The sequence below is a fragment of the Lygodium microphyllum genome, chromosome 30 (assembly GCF_053477565.2).
Source record: "Lygodium microphyllum isolate KBCC chromosome 30, Lygodium_microphyllum_v1.1.10, whole genome shotgun sequence".
NCBI lineage: Eukaryota > Viridiplantae > Streptophyta > Polypodiopsida > Schizaeales > Lygodiaceae > Lygodium > Lygodium microphyllum.
This window is the reverse complement of record NC_141164.1, coordinates 9,438,827-9,459,483: the sequence shown is the minus strand read 5'-3', so window position 1 is coordinate 9,459,483 and position 20,657 is coordinate 9,438,827. Positions and strand designations below refer to the sequence as shown.

General features: G+C 43.6%; 2 protein-coding genes and 1 pseudogene across 2 annotated transcripts in view; 2 read left to right on the top strand and 1 right to left on the bottom strand.

The window, feature by feature from the left end:
• PMS1 (DNA mismatch repair protein) overlaps window positions 1-20,657 on the bottom strand; it is an 80,874-nt gene that overhangs the window by 49,366 nt on the left and 10,851 nt on the right. Inside the window, exon 10 of the mRNA XM_087672580.1 lies at window positions 3,027-3,130. Coding sequence (XP_087528706.1) covers window positions 3,027-3,130 — 104 coding nt within the window. The remainder of the gene's footprint in view (window positions 1-3,026; window positions 3,131-20,657) is intronic.
• LOC148009544 (uncharacterized) lies at window positions 18,609-19,190 on the top strand. Its single transcript, XM_087672335.1, has one exon. The coding sequence runs from the start codon at window positions 18,609-18,611 to the stop codon at window positions 19,188-19,190; it is 582 nt and encodes a 193-aa protein (XP_087528461.1).
• LOC148009543 (uncharacterized) lies at window positions 19,516-20,550 on the top strand (annotated as a pseudogene).

The following is a 20,657-nucleotide window of genomic DNA, read 5'->3' as shown; positions in this document are numbered from 1 at the left end:
CAAATGTGCCTCCACTCCTCAAATGTAATCGAGTCGAGGGTGGACCCGCATGGTCGCAATCATCAAAAATAACTCCATCAAACAAAAAGCCCCCAACGTCCTAGTGTGGCAGACACTGGCCAATCTGATAGTATAGACTGTGTTAAGACCCCGCGGTCCCCTTAGACCGGCAGACATTGACCAGCTTGCTAGGAAAAGCTGCGTTAAGACCCCGGATGAGTCAAATAACAAACGCTACCCTTAGATTGCTGAGGTCAGCAATCCAGTAAGTGGGAGTGAGTGTAAGGGCTTTGTAGCTATACCATGCCGTTGCTACCGATTGCACCTATATAGGGAGTAGTAGTGACTTAAAGCCCTGCCTTGTTTCCACTCTACGTGTGATTCCCTATGCCCAGTGGTGAACCCTCTTATGTGCGGCGTCACGAGGGTGTGGTCCTAGGATGTGTCTATGTTGTCCCGCTTTTTGGATTGAATAATACAAGAGTATACCTTGAGCTCATATCGTGTTACCTTTCTGTACCGTGTTGAGTGCATAACGAGTGCAGGTTTATCAAGGGGAAGGGGGGAGGGGAGCGAAGATGATTACTTTATGTGGAGCTGGGAGTTGGTTGGAACCTGGTGGACATAGGCTGTGCTCGCCAACGAAGTGTGACGGGAAGTTTGAACAAATTGGGCTGCGGCTACGACTACGAATATACAATAGTCCTATCCGATGCAACAAAGTGAGTTGATATCGCATTTAAAAAACCAATAGTCAGCTCGTTTTTATAATCGACGAGTCATCACGTTTAAACTTTAATCAATCGGACCTCACGTAACTTTAATCCGTCACGTACAAGCTCGTCCATGACATTTTGCGCCTTGCCCCGTCACATTGTGGTGCCGAAGAAAGTGAACTCACAATCAGAAGTGACGCATCCCGTCAAGGAATTGTCTCGGGGACGGCGTCCTAGTGTCCTACACGTCCGTCCTACCCGTTACTTGTAACCATGCAGAACACACTTGGATAATCCTAGGTCTCATAAACGAAGGAAGAGAAATCATTGATGTAACAACAAAAGAAGCATAAAATACGCCCACAAGGGTCTTACTAATTTAGACTCTACCAAGGGCTCATAAGTTCTTTCTCAACTACAGAATCTCTGAGAGGGGCAAATGACAACGGTTTAATTAAATAAGAACTATAAGTAGTAATCATGGGTCACAAGTCCTTATGACCCCCTAAGAAAAGAAATCTAGAACTCTATTGAGGATATGTATCAAATTAGAATCAATTATAACGTTAATTAGACTCTTCCAAGGGCACATAAGTTCGTCTCAACTAGAGAATTAATGAGAGGGGGCAAATGACAAAGGTTTAAATTTAATAAGAAGAGAAATCTAGAAGTTTGTTGAGGATATGTATCGATTTAGAATCAATTATAACATTAACTTATCTTGAAGTACAATAAATGTCTTGGATTGTTTCGTGTAGGTTGGATTAATTATTTCTTGATTTTTGCTTGCGACAAATAAAGAAAATTCATAATAGAAAAAGTCTTCACTTGATACAAAGATAATCGATGAATCGGACGACCGAAGATTATACAACAATCGACTCGCCCCAAGGTCCTCTACTGTGCCATCCGTGAGGTGATGATAAATCTCAAAAGGACACTACTCAAGACTGGCTAAAGGTCAAGTTCTGAAAAGACCATATTTGAGTGATATATGCACCCTTATGGTGCATACGAAGCCAGCTAGGCTTTTGGCTGGCGATTTCCATAGTCCCACCTACAATGGGGTAGTGGAGCCGTCACGTGCACATCTCAGGGCATTGAAAGACCTGATTTTGGGTAGTGGGTATGAGCTCACGGAGGGCTCTTGGAATTTGGGATACTTGTTTTAGGGGAAGGACTGGTACTTCTTTACAACCGTGGAAGCAATTGCCACTCTCTATGACCCAAGTGCAAGTTGATTTGAGGTCCACGACAACGCCCTCTGTAGTCCTAAAGATACAATGTTTTCCGTACCAGATGGCCCGTGTGCACCAATATTGTTTGTAGGTTAGATCCAGGCTACAAACTACTGAAAAGGTAGTTGGGAGACCAAACAATCATAACTATCGATGACAGTCCACTGTTCACTAAAAGATGAGTCCATCTAGAGTAAAAGTATAGTTAGGTTATGTAAGCAGATTGATTGACACTTGATTTTAAACTCCAGTTTGGTTGATGGCTAGGTGGACCTGCAACCCATCTCGTGTGCCGGTAAAGTTCATACCAATGGTGACTCCTTTTTAACCACTTACCATTTTAGACCGCTCGGGAGTAAGTTTAGTTACAAAAACTTGGTTTAAGACCAAATTCAACTTCAGTGCCAATCAAGTACCAACCATATGACCAAGTCATACATCTAGTAAGATTCTTCTGATTCCAACCAAAGAGTATCTCCTGACCACTCTCTATTCTACTTTTAGACTCGCGATATTGATTTGCCTAATATACTAAAGCCTTGAAAAATCTTTTATAGGCACCCTTTATTTAGTAGAGGTTTTTGGTTGAATATAACTTGCCATTTTGCAACCTTTTTTTTGGTCTACTACTACTGAGTTCTAACAGGCAGTTTTTGACCTGCTTGCCATTTATTCCAACAGTCAACTTGTTTCCAGCAGTCTACCCCTGCATACAGTTCTTTTACCCCTACTCCTTGCAACATGTGGTGGAGAATTCCATTGCATTCGGTTACTGTTGTTGTGCGTTTCTGTCATTATCACTTCCAATACAATAGCAGTGACCATCACACTTCTCTCAACCACAGAGACGCACAGTGACAGGCTGCTCACAGCTCTCCATTCAGGAACTTGACACTCGAAACTTTTGAAAAGTGGGGACAATGTCTCCAGCTTGCAAATAAAATTCAAGCATTGTAAGGCTTCTCATTCAGTAGAAGCTAAGCTAAGGCAACCAAAAATTTCATATGAGCTGTCTATAAACAAAACAAAAAAAATTTCTCATAGTGAGATTACATATCTAAGATGTTCATACCACTAGCACCAAAAGTTATGTTCTTGCTGAAAGGAACAGCACTCAGCAACAGCCGTTGACCTGGGGGTCCAGATTTATGATGGACAAAGTCAAAACCATTTCTCCTGAACAAAACAAGGAGCACATCATTTATTTGAAGAGGAACACACACTTTAGGGGATAAATATGAAAAAAGTGTGCACTAGCTAAGAAAAGTGTACGCTAGATTACTAAACACCAACCAAGTATAACCAGTCAAGAACTGACAGAAGCATTTTGTTCAGCTTAAAAAACTAGTCTGGTGCTGAATAAAATGACATGTAAAGTTCTCTCTTCACTAAACACCGGGATTCACTTTGACAACTTGAAATGTGAGTTGGGGTATTGAAGGTGCAAGCATCATGTATTACAACCTGTGTATTCTCTTAGAAGAGGAGTAAACATTTGCAAATCAATGCAATTCCATAGCAACACATAAAATATGTACAGAATTTGCGGTACAGTAGTGTATGACATGAATATGAATCCACCAAGTACAAATATGTATGTATGCATGTTGCAGGTGCCCACACCCTAAATGGGACAAACCACTGGGCATGACTTGAACTGATGAAATCTTGAATCAACATACTTGCCCAAATCTTGGTTTCATTTTTGATGTTTGCTAAGAAAGTGCCTCCAACCATAACTCTGCTTAGAAAATCCTCAAAAGGAATATTGGAGGTCCAACAATTTGTTCCTAATGTGGTCTTCCACCATACTCTTCAACTTTCAAGCTCCTACTGGCTTTTCCTGTCCCCAACACTCACTGTGCACCAGCAAGCAACAAAGGCTATTTACAATCTGAGCATTAAGTTCTCGAAGTTCTGAAGCAAAGAGACCATGGTTCATTTGCCTCCAAGAATTGAATATCTCGAGAATTGTACCAAAGGACAATTTTAAGGTGCACCACCCCAGCATGCCATTCTATTAAAGTACCAACTGACAGTTCTCTTTTCCCAGCTAAGCACTAATGATAGACATAATCAATATCTCATCTGGTTATGAACATATGGTTTTCAGACTAATACAATATGCTATTCAAGCACGTACAATATGCTAGGCAAACGTTTGCAAACTTTAAGTATAATGTATGGGTTTCAGACTTGATATGTTTTTAAGGGTAAAATTCGCTGCACAAGTGGAATAAAGTGCCATTTTTGGCCTGTACTTCTGTGCCTGCTAGTCTTAGAGGAGGAAGAGGACATTCATAGCCTCATTGTCACATATGAGGGCAAGTACAAGGGATGTTCCTGGTCCTAGTTCCCTGGGTCAGCATGACATGGATGACGATGACAACGAGGAGGAGAACTCTCCTTCTGAGAAGAACGAAGACGACGCACTAATGTCTATGGGCTAAATCTATGTTTCATTTGGGTGTTTGCTTTTTGGTTTTCCATCTCTAGTGGCCTAGGCTCTTAAGTCTTGACCCTCAGGCTCTCATATCTATTATTGGCTCGATATTGGTTATTTTTGCTTCAATGTTGTACATTTTGCGCTTTTGTCATATTGTCATACCCATTGGTGTTTGATATTTTCTTGACATATGAAAATACTATGGTTATGATTCATAGGATTCAACAACTACCAAGTGAGATTTCATTTCGTAGGAATCAACACCTCCTATCAAAAAGTTGACAAGTGAGACAATCCATGACAAGCTTCTGTCTACCATGAATGGTATCCCCAAATATTGTCTATGCAAGTTGCATTTGGTTATCACAACCTTAGCTTCAAGAGGAATCTTGGAGATATGCCATTCATTTGAACTTGATCTTCCACCATAGTACTCTGCATTCAACTTTTGAGCCTCTGTTTTCTTTTTCTATCACCCAACCCTCACTTAAAAATGGCAATCATATGCAATGACAAACACTCCATTTCCTACAAATCAACAACTTTTGATAAAAAGCTAACAACTGAGAAAACAATTGCCAAGGTCCACATTTGCTTATCACAACCTGCTCAATCAAGGCTATGGCCATAAGTAGCCAAGGTGTTCAGTAACAGATACATCCCAAAGCAACAAACACATCCAAAAACATTGGCAACACAAAGCTATTTTCCATATGTTATTATGGCCCCAACCTCTCTCTCCCCTCGGAAGCTGCACAAGAGGGGGGAGGAGAGAAATATTCAGCCATTTGGAGCAGCATTGAAAAGTGAGGCGTTTGCATACGTACAAGGGCATGGAAGCACTCCAAGATGTCTACAAAATGCAGGACCGTGATGTGGAAAAATTTAAAGAATTGATGACAGCAATGTGCGATGAGGCTATCCGGAAAATTAGGGAGGAGACGGTCAAGAAGATGCAAGAATGGAAGAGCAAAATATACAAGGAGATTAAAGCATACCTCGCCTCTTGGAAGGCAGACATTGAGTCTTCTCTTCAAGAAAGAAATAAGGCGATTGAAGAGATTCAGCATGAGATTATTGACTATCGGAACCAGCTTGACCTCGTTAAGAAGAAGGAAGGGGAAATTACCAAAACAATGCACAACAAAGTACAAAGTGAAATTAATGAGCTGAAAACAACATAACAAAGGAAATAAATACGTGGGCAGCCATAGAGGAACAAGCACAAGCTGAAGCAGGTGAAAACTCCAAATGGATCAAAGTGGCAAAGAAGACCCTAACAAAGAAGGAAGAGTTCCTGAATGTAGCACTTGAAGAGGAGAAGAGAAGGAAAATTAGAGCTCTACACGTTTGGGTGGTCAAATGGAAAGTCGGAGACAACCCTCAAGAAGATGCCAAGAGCATATGAGGAAAAATGGGATTAGAGGACCCCTCCACTATGGGAAACATGTGGCGAGTATGTAAAGACCTAAAAAAGAGCTGAGACCCTTATCCTCAAATTTGCTGATTCGGAGTTATGATGAGCCTTCCTCTCCAAAAGGAAGGCTCTTAAAGGGGAAAAAGTCTACCTTGAGGCTGATCTCACACCAACCCAAGTAGCCCACCACCAAGAATGCATGCCACAAATTATGGAGGCTTGCAAAGCAAGCAAATGGGAAGTATACAGAGACAAACGCATCATTATCACAAATAGGTACCAATGGCAAGGTGTGGCCTATTAGACACACCTAAGGTTCGCAGAGCAAAACTATAATGGAGCCATGAGAACTGAAGCAAGGCTATTCCAGAATACCTTCACTGACAAGAACATATCTTGTACACAAAGACACACCAAAGCTCAAGCACGCATTTACCAAAGGTGATAGGCTATAGATGGAAAGACGACATGCCACCCTAGAGCTCAATCATGAGGGGGAACCAATGGGTCTACTAGTAGCAGAGCACCTATCACATGCCAAAGATATACTCATGCCCCATCTAGCCTACGTGTTCAATAGGGGCCTATGTGAAGGCTTCCCTACCAGTTCATCAATTAATACTATAGTACCAATCCTAGAAGAAAGAGAACCCATGGTTTCTATGAACTACTGAACGATCATGGTTGGCCATGTGCTAGCCAAGCTTATGCATGAGCTGAGCAAATGGGCAGAGAAGAAATACCAACATTGGGCACGTGGACAAACAAGATTCTGAAGAGGATACTCCACACTCGATCACATCCTCACACTCCGAGCCACCATCAAGGAGAGCAAGGCAAAGGAGAGGTGGGTATACCACTACTCTCTGGATTTCCACAAGGCCTTTCACACTACCCTGTGCCAAGCCTATGTGGAGACTACAAGAGCTTAAGGTCTCAACTAAGATAGAGATTGGGAGTGCTAGCACTATATGAATCTGTTGGATACAAGCACCATGAGAGCTATCGAAGGAGATCGCCAATACCATTAGGGTGAAATAGGGATGTCCACTCTCATCTACTTTGTTCGGGCTTTATTATTGATGAGATATCAAATTACATTGATAGACTTGGAGGGAAGGGATCCGAGCAAGGAGAGACACGGATACCCATATTATTGTAACAGATTGTAAGTACGGGAAGAACATGAGAATGACAATACTTTGAACTTAACCAACTTGATCAATTATCACCATGAAAATTAGAAGCTAGGGAGAGAGAGTAGCTAACACCATGTTGAGAGGGGAACTAGCCCCTCCCCCTTTACAGGAATTTATTAAAACAAACCATGGGCATCGAGTGCCTAAACCATATACAAAAGTGTTGATTTGGTGCAATTCTGAAAATTAGGGGTTTGAAATCCTAATTTTTGCAAACTCCGAATAGTAGTCTAATTAGATTAAGCTAGGTAGAGAGTGTTTCTTGGATGAGTGATAGATAGAAGAGTGCAAAGCATGTAACTGAAACTTCAACGCAAATGAAGAGAGATCTTCAATATATAGGTGTGGGTCTTGGATGCTCAAAAGTGAAAAGTAGAGGCTACAAATGGCAAGTGTTTGTTGATGTTAACCCTAGCTCGAGATGGAAGTAAAAGAAGTGAAATGCGAATGAAATGAAAGAAGCAAGATGGAGAACAAGCAACGGCACAAGGGCGGCCTCTAAAATCAAGTTAAAGACAAAAGCGCATTTTAAGTGAAAGGCGCTCCGAAACTTTTGTAAAAGAGCACCAGGTTTCCTCCTGTGCAAATTGTAAAAGGATAGATGGGCATAGACTAAAGAAATAGGCCAAGTAGAAGGAAATGGAAAAGAGGACCTTGCCACAATGGCCGGTCATGTAAAAAAGGGGATGGGTGCCCATGGGATTTTAGGGCATGTATATAAAGTTAAAAAAGTAAATGAGAGCTCATTCTTTGGTATGTGACAACAAGAGACTCTTCTTCTTCTCTTCTCTTCTCTTATCTCGCGCGCGGCTATGGAGAATAGAGCTTGGAGGTAGAGGCTTGAGGATGCTTGAGCTTGCATCAAGAATTGTGGAGCTACCGGTGTGCTTTAGGGAGGAGGCAACTCATTCGGACATTGAGGTAAGCTCACGGCGCATCGGCTAGGTGAGAGATAGCCATAGGTAGTCGCTTGAAACGCTTGAACGAATAAGCGGTTCATGGGTCTTGACGGTTGGGCATAAGCTCCCCCTACATTTTGGTTCTGTTGGCGGGACCAACGGATCCAAGCTTGAGCATTTACACGCCTCAAATCGAGCATCGAAGTAAGGTTTTATCCCCGAACCGAAGCTTGAGATAGATATGAAGTTTTGGGTTTTTAATCTTCACAACAAGTAAGTATTTTGATTATTTTGGTGGTTTGATGTTTAGGAGAGTAGGAGAAATCATTTCAGTACTTTGCTTTCGATTCTTGTTGCATTTAGAGTAGGTTAGGATTAAGAAATTGGATTGGAAAAACATAGGGTTTGCTGCTGTAAAACAGACCCAAACAGGGCACAAATTAAGAAAAACGGGAAAGAAATAGTGCTCAAGGGAATTAAGATCGACAAGTGAGTGATTAGGAGTAGCAAGACCTTTGCCGAGAAGGGTTTTAATAGCTAAGGCTATGGGAGAGCTCATTTGAAACCTTGATTGTGTGAGAGAGAGAGAGAGAGAGAGAGAGAGAGCTCCATTGTGTAGATTTGCTTCGATCTTGCCGCCGACGAGTTTATTGCCCGCTACAGGTATATCCAACCCTTCTCCTTTATCCATAACCTTGGATATGGACGTGCGTGCGATATACCATGAACTAAATCGTGTGATTCGAGTGATTTATTGTTGCGTCGGCTAAAAACGCGCTACATTCGGCCCATCCAAGCGGCTCGATTCTGGGCCTCGTCGGTCCTCGACCACTTTTCTTTGGCCTCCTTGGCTCAGCCAACTCGGCCTTGCTCACTCGGACACACAGCCACTCGGCCCACCTGGACTCGGCCAGGCCAAGCTGCACATTCGAACACAACCACTCGGCCAGCGCCGACCAAGCTGCACATTCAAGCACACTAGATACTCAGCTGCCCAATTCTGACTCGGCCTACCCGACTCGACCCAGTCCCGTTCGGCATGACCAACCATTCAGACGGTACGAACCCCATATTCAACCTCGGCCCACTTGTGCCACATGTCATTCGGACGTCCCCATTCGGCCCAGTTTCACTCGGCCCTTAACCATTCGGCTCGTCCGAGTTATACACTCAGCCCTTGCAATTCAGACCTATTGGGCCAAATTTGATTTTTCCCAAAGTTTTTAAATTCTAGACCATACCCACCTAGACACCGACTGTACGAACCTCCGAAGGCCATACAGACACTTGAAACACCTTTCTAGCGCAAGGAATGGAAGAATTAGCAAGACACAGACATAGAGGCGATGCTAGTCGACTATCTAGCGATCCAACCCGTAAGTAGCATCAAACGGAGCCGTAAACCCTCAAACAAATCTTGCCTGAGCGGAAGGCTCAACGAAAACCCTATAAACCGAAGAGGACGGCCAAAAACCGAACATACAAGCCTATCAAGCCAGACCCATAAACGAGAGTGCAAGAGCCGTTTAGACACTTTGTTTTCTCACTTGCTCTGATTTTCAGTACTCGAAACACACTTAAGAAAAACTAAAAGCCTAATTGCACACAATGTATGGAAAAGAGTACACACACACACAGTGAAGGTAAATTGAGGACTTTGTAATTAACAAGAAACTCACTAAGACATAGAAACTTGAAAGAACCCACTAGTAAGAGAAGATCCCAAGACATAGACGAGTGATCAAATCCCCGAGTGTAGGACCAAGCGAAGAACACAACTGAAAAGCTAGAGTAGCAAGGACCAACACTATCGGGGAAGTGGATCTACCCGATTTCATCAACTTAATCGACAACTTGGCAAAACATAAAATCTTAGATATGGAAGAGGGTAGCTCACATCGTAAAAGCGACGAAGAACTTGACCTAGGAGACTTTCTTGAGACGATTCAACAATTAGTGAGCAAATATGACGCTTAAACCCGATTAGAACATCAGGCAAACCTGCAGAGAATATCATAGCAAACCTTAAGGAGAAGAGGAAACTAGTACGCAAAGCTCTACAAGGCATAGTTGCTTACAACCAAGATCAGCAGACTAGGAGCTTATGCCAAAGCATGGACATGTGAGAGATCCAAAGAGTGCTAGCCCTAGCAGGCAAAAATCAAACAGAGAACGAGAGAGTGCTAGAAGGAGACCTCACGTTGAGCGAGCTTCTTGGACGAAGCAACTGCTAGATAATACAACAGCAGAGTAGAGTACTGCGGCATTAGCAACATCGCTACTCCCAGGGTTAGGAGTAAGCCAAGGCTCTAAGAGCCAGTCGAAAATTCCCATAGTAGCGAAGCAGTTGGACAAATACCAGCCAAACGACGACCCATACAGCTTCGTAGAGCAGTTTGAGCAGGTCTGCAAGGCCAACAGCCTCACTTATCTCACTCAACGCTCGCAAGCTTTCGATTTGTGCTTAGGCGATAAGAGTAGGAGTTGGTACACAAGTCTAGATGTTGCTGAGCGAGCCAATTTCAGTGGCGTGAAAAATCTATTCATTAAGAGATTCTCCGAACTAGGATACTACTCCAACCTGCTAGTGCAACTCATAAATGTCAAGCAGAGAGAGAGGACATTCGAGATTAAGTGACCCATGTGAGAAGCCTCTTCAAAAGAGCCCCTATAGACGACAGACAACTCGAGCCTACAGCAAGACGCACTGGCAAGGGTCTTTGAAGAAGCTATTAGAGTGGATGACCAGCTCCAAGAGTCGAATCGAAAAGAGTCCAGCACTAGGAATTCTGAGAGAGCTTCAACACCGAGCGAGAGATCAGGCCCAAGTGCTCAGAATAAAGGGAAGGGCACTAATTTAAGACAAGAGCTAGCAAAGATGAAGATGGACATAGCCAAATTGCAAGAGATGATGAGACGACCAACACGCCCATACATCCAATGCGTGTATTGTGGCGGAAACCACCTGTCAGCCGAGTGTCAGGACCCTAGGTCACGACCTTGCGCTAATTGCGGTAGGTTCGGCCATGACTCCATACATTGTCGATTACCTCGGAGACTCCCATACTCGCAGCCTTACGGTCAACCCTACCTTGCGAATAGGCCGCCGAATTTCTTTGAAAGGGAAGCCTCATTGACCCTCCCAACACCTAATGACACTAAGCTCACCATCCCTAGGATGGAGATAAATCCTACAAATATCCCTAGACCACCTAGACCCTACGTAACCCATCCATTGAGTGACACTCCAATCTACTACATGAAAAAGCTGAACAGCAACGAGCCTTATATACACCCTTACGTGTCGTACGACAAAGAAAGCAATGCAATCCTTATGGACTACCGACCAGTACCGATGATGGCATTAGGTAGAGGGAGAGGCAAAGGCCTAGAAAAGCAGATACAAGAGCCAATCGTGTGTTGGACTTGCCGTCACCCAGGACACGTTTCTTCGCGTTGCCCCGAGAGAAAGCAAGCAAATAGAGACAAGACTCACCTAAGATGGGCTGAGTGTGAAATGACTCGTCTCTTTGTCAATTGCCCTAGACGAAAGCCATTCTCTAGTTTGGCAAACGAGCCATCAGTCCCATTGGGGTTGTTCATTGTCGAGACACTTGAAGGGGAGGCCACACCTATCCCATTGCATATCATGACCCGCACGCAAACAAAGCAGGCTAGCATATCATTGCCAAGGCCTAGCAATCTTGATACAACCTCGATCAGAAAGAAGAGTCAAAGACGGAGAAAGAAGAGACCAGATGCTAAGGTCATGCTCAAAACCAAAAGTACCATGACACTGCCTGCTAGAAAGAAAGTCACTGACGCAGAGGCAAAAATGTCAGCTCCAAAGACGGTTGAAAAGAAAAGTGCTAAGGTCGAGGAGTACCCCAACTCGAAGCGCCAACTCAAAGCCATTGAGAAAGTGAAGGAGTGGATGAAAAAAGCCCAAGAGCACCTAAACAACGTTGAGCCCATACTAGAGGATGAGATCGATGATATCTCAAACATAAGCACGCCAATCTCACCCCTACAACCAAAATCAAGAGATACAACTACACCACAACCAATGCTGCTTAGACAAAGCCTAAATGCTACGGACCAACAAATTAGTCAAGGCCATTGGCCAAGAACCACAGAGTTAGGAGAGAGGCAAGCAGCTAGCAACCTCCTTAATACATTGGTGACCACCCCTATGACTCTAAGCTCAGGAGACCTACTTAGGCAGCACCCAACGCTATGGCAAGGGTTGAAATAGTGGGTCGAAGAATCAAATGAGCAAGCTGCTGTAGACTTGCACGAGCACGACGCAGAAACGCAAATACCGAGCCTAACGCTACACTCCGTGCCTAAGTCCTTGCACGTCAATGCTTTCTGGAAAGGCACAAAGATGCATGCAGTCCTGTCAGTCTTAGCTCTTGGAGATGTCACAAGAAAGGAAATCGTAGACACAGGAGCGGGAGTTAGTGTGTTAAGCCATGCAATACTTCAAACTTGGGATAACCCACCGGTCGAGACTGCTAGGTTCAACGTCACACTAACTAATGAAATGAAGGTGAAACCATTCAATGTATTAAAGAATTGGCCAATGAATATCACAAGAGTCCAATTCTCTGTTGACTTTATAGTCATGAAGGGAGTGGACTACGACATCCTGCTAGGCCAATCCTGAATGCGCAACACAAGAGTCATAGAAGACTGGGGCAACGGTCTCATCTTCCTAAGCACTCAAATGGAGGCTGTAAGGGTAGAGATGGACACCTGAAAGACTACGTCGGCTGACATAAATACCTCCACCATGCTAAAGGATGACAACCAAATTAGGAAATCCTACAGACTCTTAACCAAGTATATCCCGTGTCCTGAGAACGAGCGAGATTGGATGCATGTTCTTGCTACCATCGACTTGCTATTCTCGAACAATGAGGATTACAAACAAGCCATTAAGACAATTAGCACCAAGGGCACACCCTCAATGCTAGTTTGCATGATGGCTGGAAGCCTATGTGGAAGACCTAACCTTGACATACTCCAAGTCACAAACAATAGACGAGAGCTCCTTGAGATCTTAGAATATCCGATTGATAAGTTAGCTGGCAATCCAACAACCAATCTCAAGCCATTTCAAGATCTCTTGGATGAGCCTAAGTGGCCATGGGCCAAGATACACGATTTAAACTTTATGTACAATTAGGCCTTAGTCCCTAGTCAACGAGAAGAGACATATCAAGACTTAGGAGATGATGAACAATCGGATAAAGACAGCTTTGATGACGATGAATATGAAAATTGATATTCCTTTGGTGATGAGAGCAAAAGAAAAATAGACACTATAAAATACGACACGTGTAATCGAACAAATACGAGCTGACTCCAAACCACGCAAGCAGAACACCTTTAGGTTAGAGAGAGAAGTCATGCGCATAGATTAAGATCGAACCTGGTTGGAACACATAGGCACAATCGACTACGAGCAGGCAAGTCTAGTCCAACGAAGTGTCATATCACTGTTGGGAACGGACTCGCCTTCCGAGCTGCGACCACCAAGAGAGACTCTCTCTTCTAGTGAAGACAGAGAGTTCGATTCTGAGTTAGATGTCATGAGGACATGTATTTTTGAAACCTTACTTAACATGTGGATTAATTTTTAATCACATAATTAGATAAATGTTGCACATGTGAGATGCAACTGGATTAAAGTAAATTTACGAGCCCAAGACCCGAAGAAATCACAGGATGTCAAAGGTAAAAGTTACTATAAGTTATACCGCACATGTACTTGGTGGTATCTGGTGTAAATTGTTGGCCTAGGTCATTTATTTGGCCATAAGTGTCAATTGGTAACACTAAAGAAGTGGCGTTTAATGGTACCTAACGCCAATCTTATGGTCAAAGATGACACAGAGCCACTCGGGAATGGAAGTTGCCTAGCCAATTCAATTATTGGCCAAGTCAAATTATTTTTCAAAATACCAAAATAATTATTAGATTAATTTTCAATATTTAAAGACTGCAAATTAATATTTAATTATGGATAATGCTGAAAAAACCATTTGGGAAGGCTGCCACTTGTCAAAAATGCCCATGCAAGATTGAAAAACGTCTTTAGAGACTGGAGAGAGACATTTTTAGTGTATTCAACCTGCAAGAGAGAGGGAGGAGATGTTGCCCTCATTTGCAACAATTGGACCTTTTGAGACAACCACAGGAGGGAGAAAACCAATCAACAACAGATGACAGCATCTACAGGGTATTGAGACAGGGCAACAACAGTAAATGACTGATTTTCTTTAGTTCTTTGCATCTACAAGCTGTTATGGCAGGGCAATAGCTACGTTTGACTGATTTTCAGTCGTTCTTCGCGACAAAACTCTGAACTTTCTCTCTCTACACCTTTCTCTCTTATCTTCCAGCCATTTCACAACTTTGGTCTGAAGATCTCAACATCTAGACCCTTGGAAGCTGAGAAATTGCAAACTTCTATGTTGTAAACACTAATTTACAACAGAAATTAGGGTTTAGTAACAACCTTGGAAAGCATGCCAAAAATTGGAAGCTCCAAGACTTGGATTCAACAAGGCTAAAAGTGAATTTCAGCTAAATTCAGATAGAAGACTAGCCAGCCATTAAATTTGGGGCATTTCCATCGTCTATGAAGTGAGTAAAGGCCAATTAAGTATCCAAATCAAGGGGCAAAATAGATAGAAGACTTGCTAGTCACTTTGGACAGCATAGGGAATTTGGATTGCGAAGGGAATCGGAAGAATCTCATTCTTAATCAACTTCTTCTTCAATAAAGCTAAAGAAATACCGAAAGGGATGCTAATTTGGGGCCAATTGGATGTGCATTGTCCAAGATCAGTAGGTAAATTTGTATTTTCAAATTTGCATTAATTATTTTCTATTGTAATTAAGTTGTAATCAAGGATTTACCACCCATCCACAGAAGGAAGGCTGGTTACATGGTTTCATTGTCGGATACCACTCAATCCCTTGATTAGGTGGGCCCAAGGCACCTGATGGCAGCCAAAGCTTTGTGCTAGTGTTGATTTTTACTCTCAGCTAAAAAATTACAGACATTTGTCTTCATACAGTGAGATGGATTCAAACAATGATAATGCCTCTTAGTATGAACGTTCACATGGGAATGAAGGAAATGCAATGACTAACCTTGGACAAGGCTCAGACCATGGACAGCAAGCTGAAAATGTTGTTGTTGGGCAAAATGCACGGCCTTTAGGGCATAAGGAGACTAATGACCAGCAAAGTGAAGAGGAATTTGATGACCAATTCAAGAGTCGGATAAGGACAGCAGCAAATCTCTTTGCTGAACTAGCAAAGGATCCTTAATTTACCCGATTTTTGAATGCTCCAAAGAAGGACAGCAAAGGCAAGAAGAAAAAGACGTCTTCTACACCTTCGAGACAGCAAGATGCATCGAAGATAATGCCAAACCCTTCATTTGAAGCTCCCAAAGATGCTAATGAGATAAAACAGTTGGTACCTATGGAGCAAGGAATGCAAATGCAAGGCTATCACGAAAGTGCCAAACCAATGGATTTTGGACAGCCGGGCACACATGCTATGATGGGGCAGCCAAGATATTTTGGTGAAAGCACAATTTTCATGCTATGGTTGCACAAGGACCACATACGGCAATGTATGGCACAAATCCCTATGGTATGCAACAACCAATGCATGATGTGCAAGGCCCAATGTATTCGCGTATGGCTGGAAATATGCAAAACCCTATGTATGGCAGCATTGGCTTGATGCTTGGGGCACAAAGTAGCATGTTTGGTACTGCATCTGCACCCCGGAATACTTATGGGGCTCAAGGAATGAATGTTGGTCATGCAAATGCTCTGTTTGGCATTGGTTTTGATGTAAATTCAGCAAATGCACCCTTTTTGCAGCAACCAAAGGGGCAGCAAAAGACTATGATGAGGGTGGAAAAGGAGTGAAGTTTGAGTCCTTCAGCTGTGTACAAGATAGGCTGAAAGCTTTGACTTTCATTCAACAGTTTGATGCAACCTATTTAGGGGGGATACTTCACAGAGTCCTCAAAGATTAGAAAGGCAGCAACTTTCTTAAAAGGGAATGCATTACAGTGGTGGTCCACTCTTTTTATGCAAGGTAGAGCACCGTCAATATGGGTACAATTCAAGCAAATGTTTGCATCGAATTAATTGACAAGTACCTTTGAGGTGGACATCATGACAGCTTGGAATAAGCTGGATGCTAAGAAATGTAAGAATTTGGAGCAATATAATAAGAAGTTTTGGGATACATTGCTGCCTATTACTTCTTATCCCCCCCTACCCCTTCATGAGCAAGTGGAAAAATAGATTTGTGGGCTGCCCAAAGGAATCAAGGATTTTTGCATTAAATCCACCGTGTAGCATGTCTCAGCTTATAGAGACTGCTGCTACAGCCAATGCTTTGCTGCGTGGGAAGGATTCGGGCTTCCTAGAGAGTGGAGAGAAGCTGAATAAAAAGTTGTTTAAGACTAAGAAAAGGAGCAGATCTGAAAATCAGCCTGAAAAGAGGCCAAAACAACAAAGAAAGGGCTCGAAAACATTGGCACAAAGTAGGGAATTGATGGCTGCAAATAAATGTTTACAATATCTCAAGTAAAAACTGGTTTATGTGTAACGGAGGAGCTTGCTCCTTGTCAATAATATAACTCCACAAGGGGAAGAGATGTCACTAAATTGATTGCTTATTACCCATTTTCTATTTAATAAATTTATGTTCAATAAATTAATGACTCACTTTTCTTTAAGTGTTGATGATGATCTAGCATGGCCATGAGACCATTTAGAGACCAGTATTCCTAGTGCATCACTTAATGGGGTGATCAAAGCACTGTGATAGGGATATCTGGTACATGCAGTACAAGTTATGAATGGAAAAAAAAGTGTCTACCAAGTGTTAGCGGGTACACAAAAACCAAGGAGTTACACATAAATGAAGATGGATTGAGTTCTAAGAAAAGGAAGTGCATTAGCATTATGTATATGTATTTATGTGTACATCCCGGGGCGCCTGGGAATGTTTACTTGTGTGTAATGAGCATTGCATTCATTTGGGGTCATCCTCTCCCTTATAAGTCAAGGATTAAGGTCTTTTCTTTCACTAAGAAAGAACGAGAGAGGTAATTCTCTCACTAAGAAAGACGAGAGACATGATCCTCTGGAAGTGAGGAGAGAAATGATTATCTCTTTCTAAGGTCTAAAATGACACAAGCTTTTGTGTGGAAGTCAATCTTAAGGTTGAGGCCCAAGGCAATCTAATGAACTCTCCTTAAGGCAGTTGCATGGACCACAAGTTAAGAGTACAGTTTAAAAAGTTGTTTTTCCTAAAATAGACATGGTGAGTCCATTTTTAAAAAATCTCGCGATAGAAAGACAATCTCTAAAAATGGCTTGCGAAGGTTATCGAAAACAACAAGATCTACAACTTTCGTGTTGGACGCAACCGAGCAACGCACAAAAAGATATCTCAAAATTGGTGCCGCAGAGTAGATCCTGGAACAACCACATCTTGCATGAAGATCAACCTTTCCAATCCTGGCACTCAAGTCTCTCTCCAAGAAGAGAAGCTCTTGAAAGCCTATAAAAGAGGAGGCTCTCCTTGGGTGTGGGAGAGATGAAGAAAGCATCACTTTGCATGCATCCAAGAGGAGAAGAGAAGGTGCAAATGCTGCGGAAGCTCTGCTAAAATCAAGTTCCAAGAGGAGAAGAGAAGATGTAAGTGCTGCAGAAGCTCTACTAAAATCAAGTTCCAAGAGGAGAAAAGAAGGTACAAGTGCTGCGGAAGCTCCGCTGAAATCAAGCTCCAAGAAGAAAGTCCCTACACATATTGTGTAGAAGAGAAGGAGACTCAAGAAGGATCAAAAGATGCCAACTTCCAAGTTATGCAAGTGTTAGCCGGTTGTATACCGAGCAAGGAACTATGATCTTGTTTCCAAGATCTACAAGTAAGAACTGGTTTATGTGTAATGGAGGAGCTTGCTCCTTGTCAATAATATAACTCCACAAGGGGGGATACTGGCCCATCTTCCACTCCCTAGTGTGTTGTCAATCTCTCTCTCTCTCTCTCTCTCTCTCTCTCTCTCTCTCTCTCTCTCTCTCTCTCTCTCTCTCTCTCTCTCTCTCTCTCTCTCTCTCATGCCAGGTCGCAATCCTGTTCCGCCGACAACTCCTCATCAGATCCAACCCCGATTGCCGTGACTCATCCGCCCTGACAACCGCCTCAATTGCCGCCTGCCTGTCGTGACTCGTCAGCTTTGATTGCCACTTCAACTCCCGCCTCGATTCCTGCTGGCATGTTGTCCACCCCCCGACTCCCGCCTCAACTTGTGCTTGCTTAGCTTGACTCTTGCCTATTGTCCAAGGTCGCACCTCTAGTCCACGCTTTGCCCCTATTGCCCGCGATCAAGCCCACCACAACAAGAGGAGTTCGCCCCCAAAATGGAGAAGGTCCAGATGAGCAAATGATTACCAATGCCATCAACAAAGTCAAGAAGGAGTATGACAACGGACTGAGCATAGTAAATAGGCAGCTGAACGATAAGATTAAAAAGCTGAAACTGAAGATAGAAGCCCAAGATGGGGAGATTCAATCACTTAGGCAACTACTGATTGACGTTCAGCTCAGCCCCAAGCTAGAGGAAGGAGAAATCCAACCTAGCATGACCGAGGAGCTCACCCGCATCAAAGAGGAAGTACAACAACTCCAAAAAAAGGAGACGACAAAGGAGGCTGTTTCTTGGGCAGAGATGCTCAAGAAAACCCAACAGCAAGTAGAGGAGGCGGAGCAATGGATTCAAATTGCAAAGAAGGGGAAACACCTAGCACACGCACCTACAACAACCATAATCAATGACGCATTGGAGGAGGAACAAAAAAGGAAAATGAGAGTACTCCATGTTCGGGCGACGGGGCTGAAGATGCATGAAAAAGTGCATGAGGACACCAAGGTGCTATACACGTTAATGAATATTAAGAAAAACACGCATGTCTCCGCTTGGAGAGTGGGCAAGAAAAGCACAAAAAGGGAGAGCTCAAAAGAGCGTGCACTCATTCTCCGCTTCCCCACCATGGAGGCTAAGAGAGACTTCCTAGCTCAACGTCGTACATTGAAGGGAACCGGTGTGTTTTTGGGTGACGATCTCACACCAACCCAACTAGCCCACATGAGGGAGTGCATGCCAAAAATTAAGGCAACCAGGGAGGAGGGCAAACTTGCCTTCTACAGAGGAGGAGAGTGGTAGTCATGGAGAGGCGCCACAAATGACGGTGAGAGACCTATGGGACCAGCCTTGCAGTGGCAGTCTGGAACTGTAATGGAGCCCTCCGATTGGATATGGGAGCTTTTGAGGAGACATTCAGAGGAGAGATATAGTGTTCTACTCAGAGACACATCAAGGACCACATACTACACTTCCACGGGTGACAAGCTATAGGTGGGAGTCAGCTTGCAGGAAGGAGACACGCACAAACCACAGTAATCACGGGTCGGGAGGAGTGGTAGTATTATTCAAGGAGGAGCTACAACAGATTATCTAGGTAGTCTGCAGAGATGAGCAGACCAGATACATGTGGGTGAGAGTGCGTGGTGAGGAACGCACTTTGTATGTTGCCATATGCTATTTCCCCCCTATGACGTCCCGATACACCCCACCCAAGGGGCAATCACCATATGTAGCTTTGGATGAGGATATTTGGGAGTTCTTGAAGGAGGGTGAGGTTATCTTACTAGGAGACTTTAATACCAGGACAGCCTCCCATCAAAGTGTCTTTCTTTGATGCATCTGAGAAGATACTACAAGAGCAGGATGTGTCAGAGCTACAGCTGGAGAGGACATCTCAAGATATGAGGGAAGTCACTGAATATGGGAGATACCTTGTGGAGATGGGCACAACACATAGGTTGGCCATTCTCAATGGCCTGGCTAGATACCCCCTATCCGGCACCTTCACATGTTATCCTCACCGACATGGTGCCAGCACAATAGACTATGTTCTTGCCCCACCGATGCTAATATCTCACATCCAAGACCTCTCAGTATCCCCACACCTTCTCGGAGTTGCAATGGATCATACCTACCTATCATTCACCATCGACCTCCAATTCACTCACACGTAGACCCATCATGCAGCTCACCGACACTGGAGATACCTCTTTTCCAAAGAGACAGAGGATACCTATGAGATGGAGATCCTTAGATTGTTACATGATGCAGACCCCGACGTTCCATTACAGGAGCTAACTCAGCAGTTCAGTGAGGCCCTACACATCGCTGCAGGTGTAGCCTTCCCACACTCACGACCCACACAAAGAGCCTCCACCGGGGTGACACCCCGGAACACCTAGTATGATGATGAGTACCGTGAGACCAAAGCACGGCTACAGAGAGAGAGAGCATTGGGGTCCACTACCCACAAACAGGCACAGATACTCTTTAGATGCCTCACACAGTGGAAAAAGAGAACATTCTTGGCCCAGCTGGAGCGAGACCTATATCAGTCATTCTTGAGCCATGACTCTAGAGAGGCTTGGAGGCTTTTTAGAGAGCGTTGCCCGACCACACCTATTACGTCCACCGCTGTATGGGAGGAGTATGCAGCTAGTCTTTATACTGTGGAGGGTCAGCCACCTCTTCCTGACCCACTTGAGCCTTGCCCAAAGACCACCACTTTCTTTACAAAAAGTAGGATCCGAGAGGCCATTGACAAAC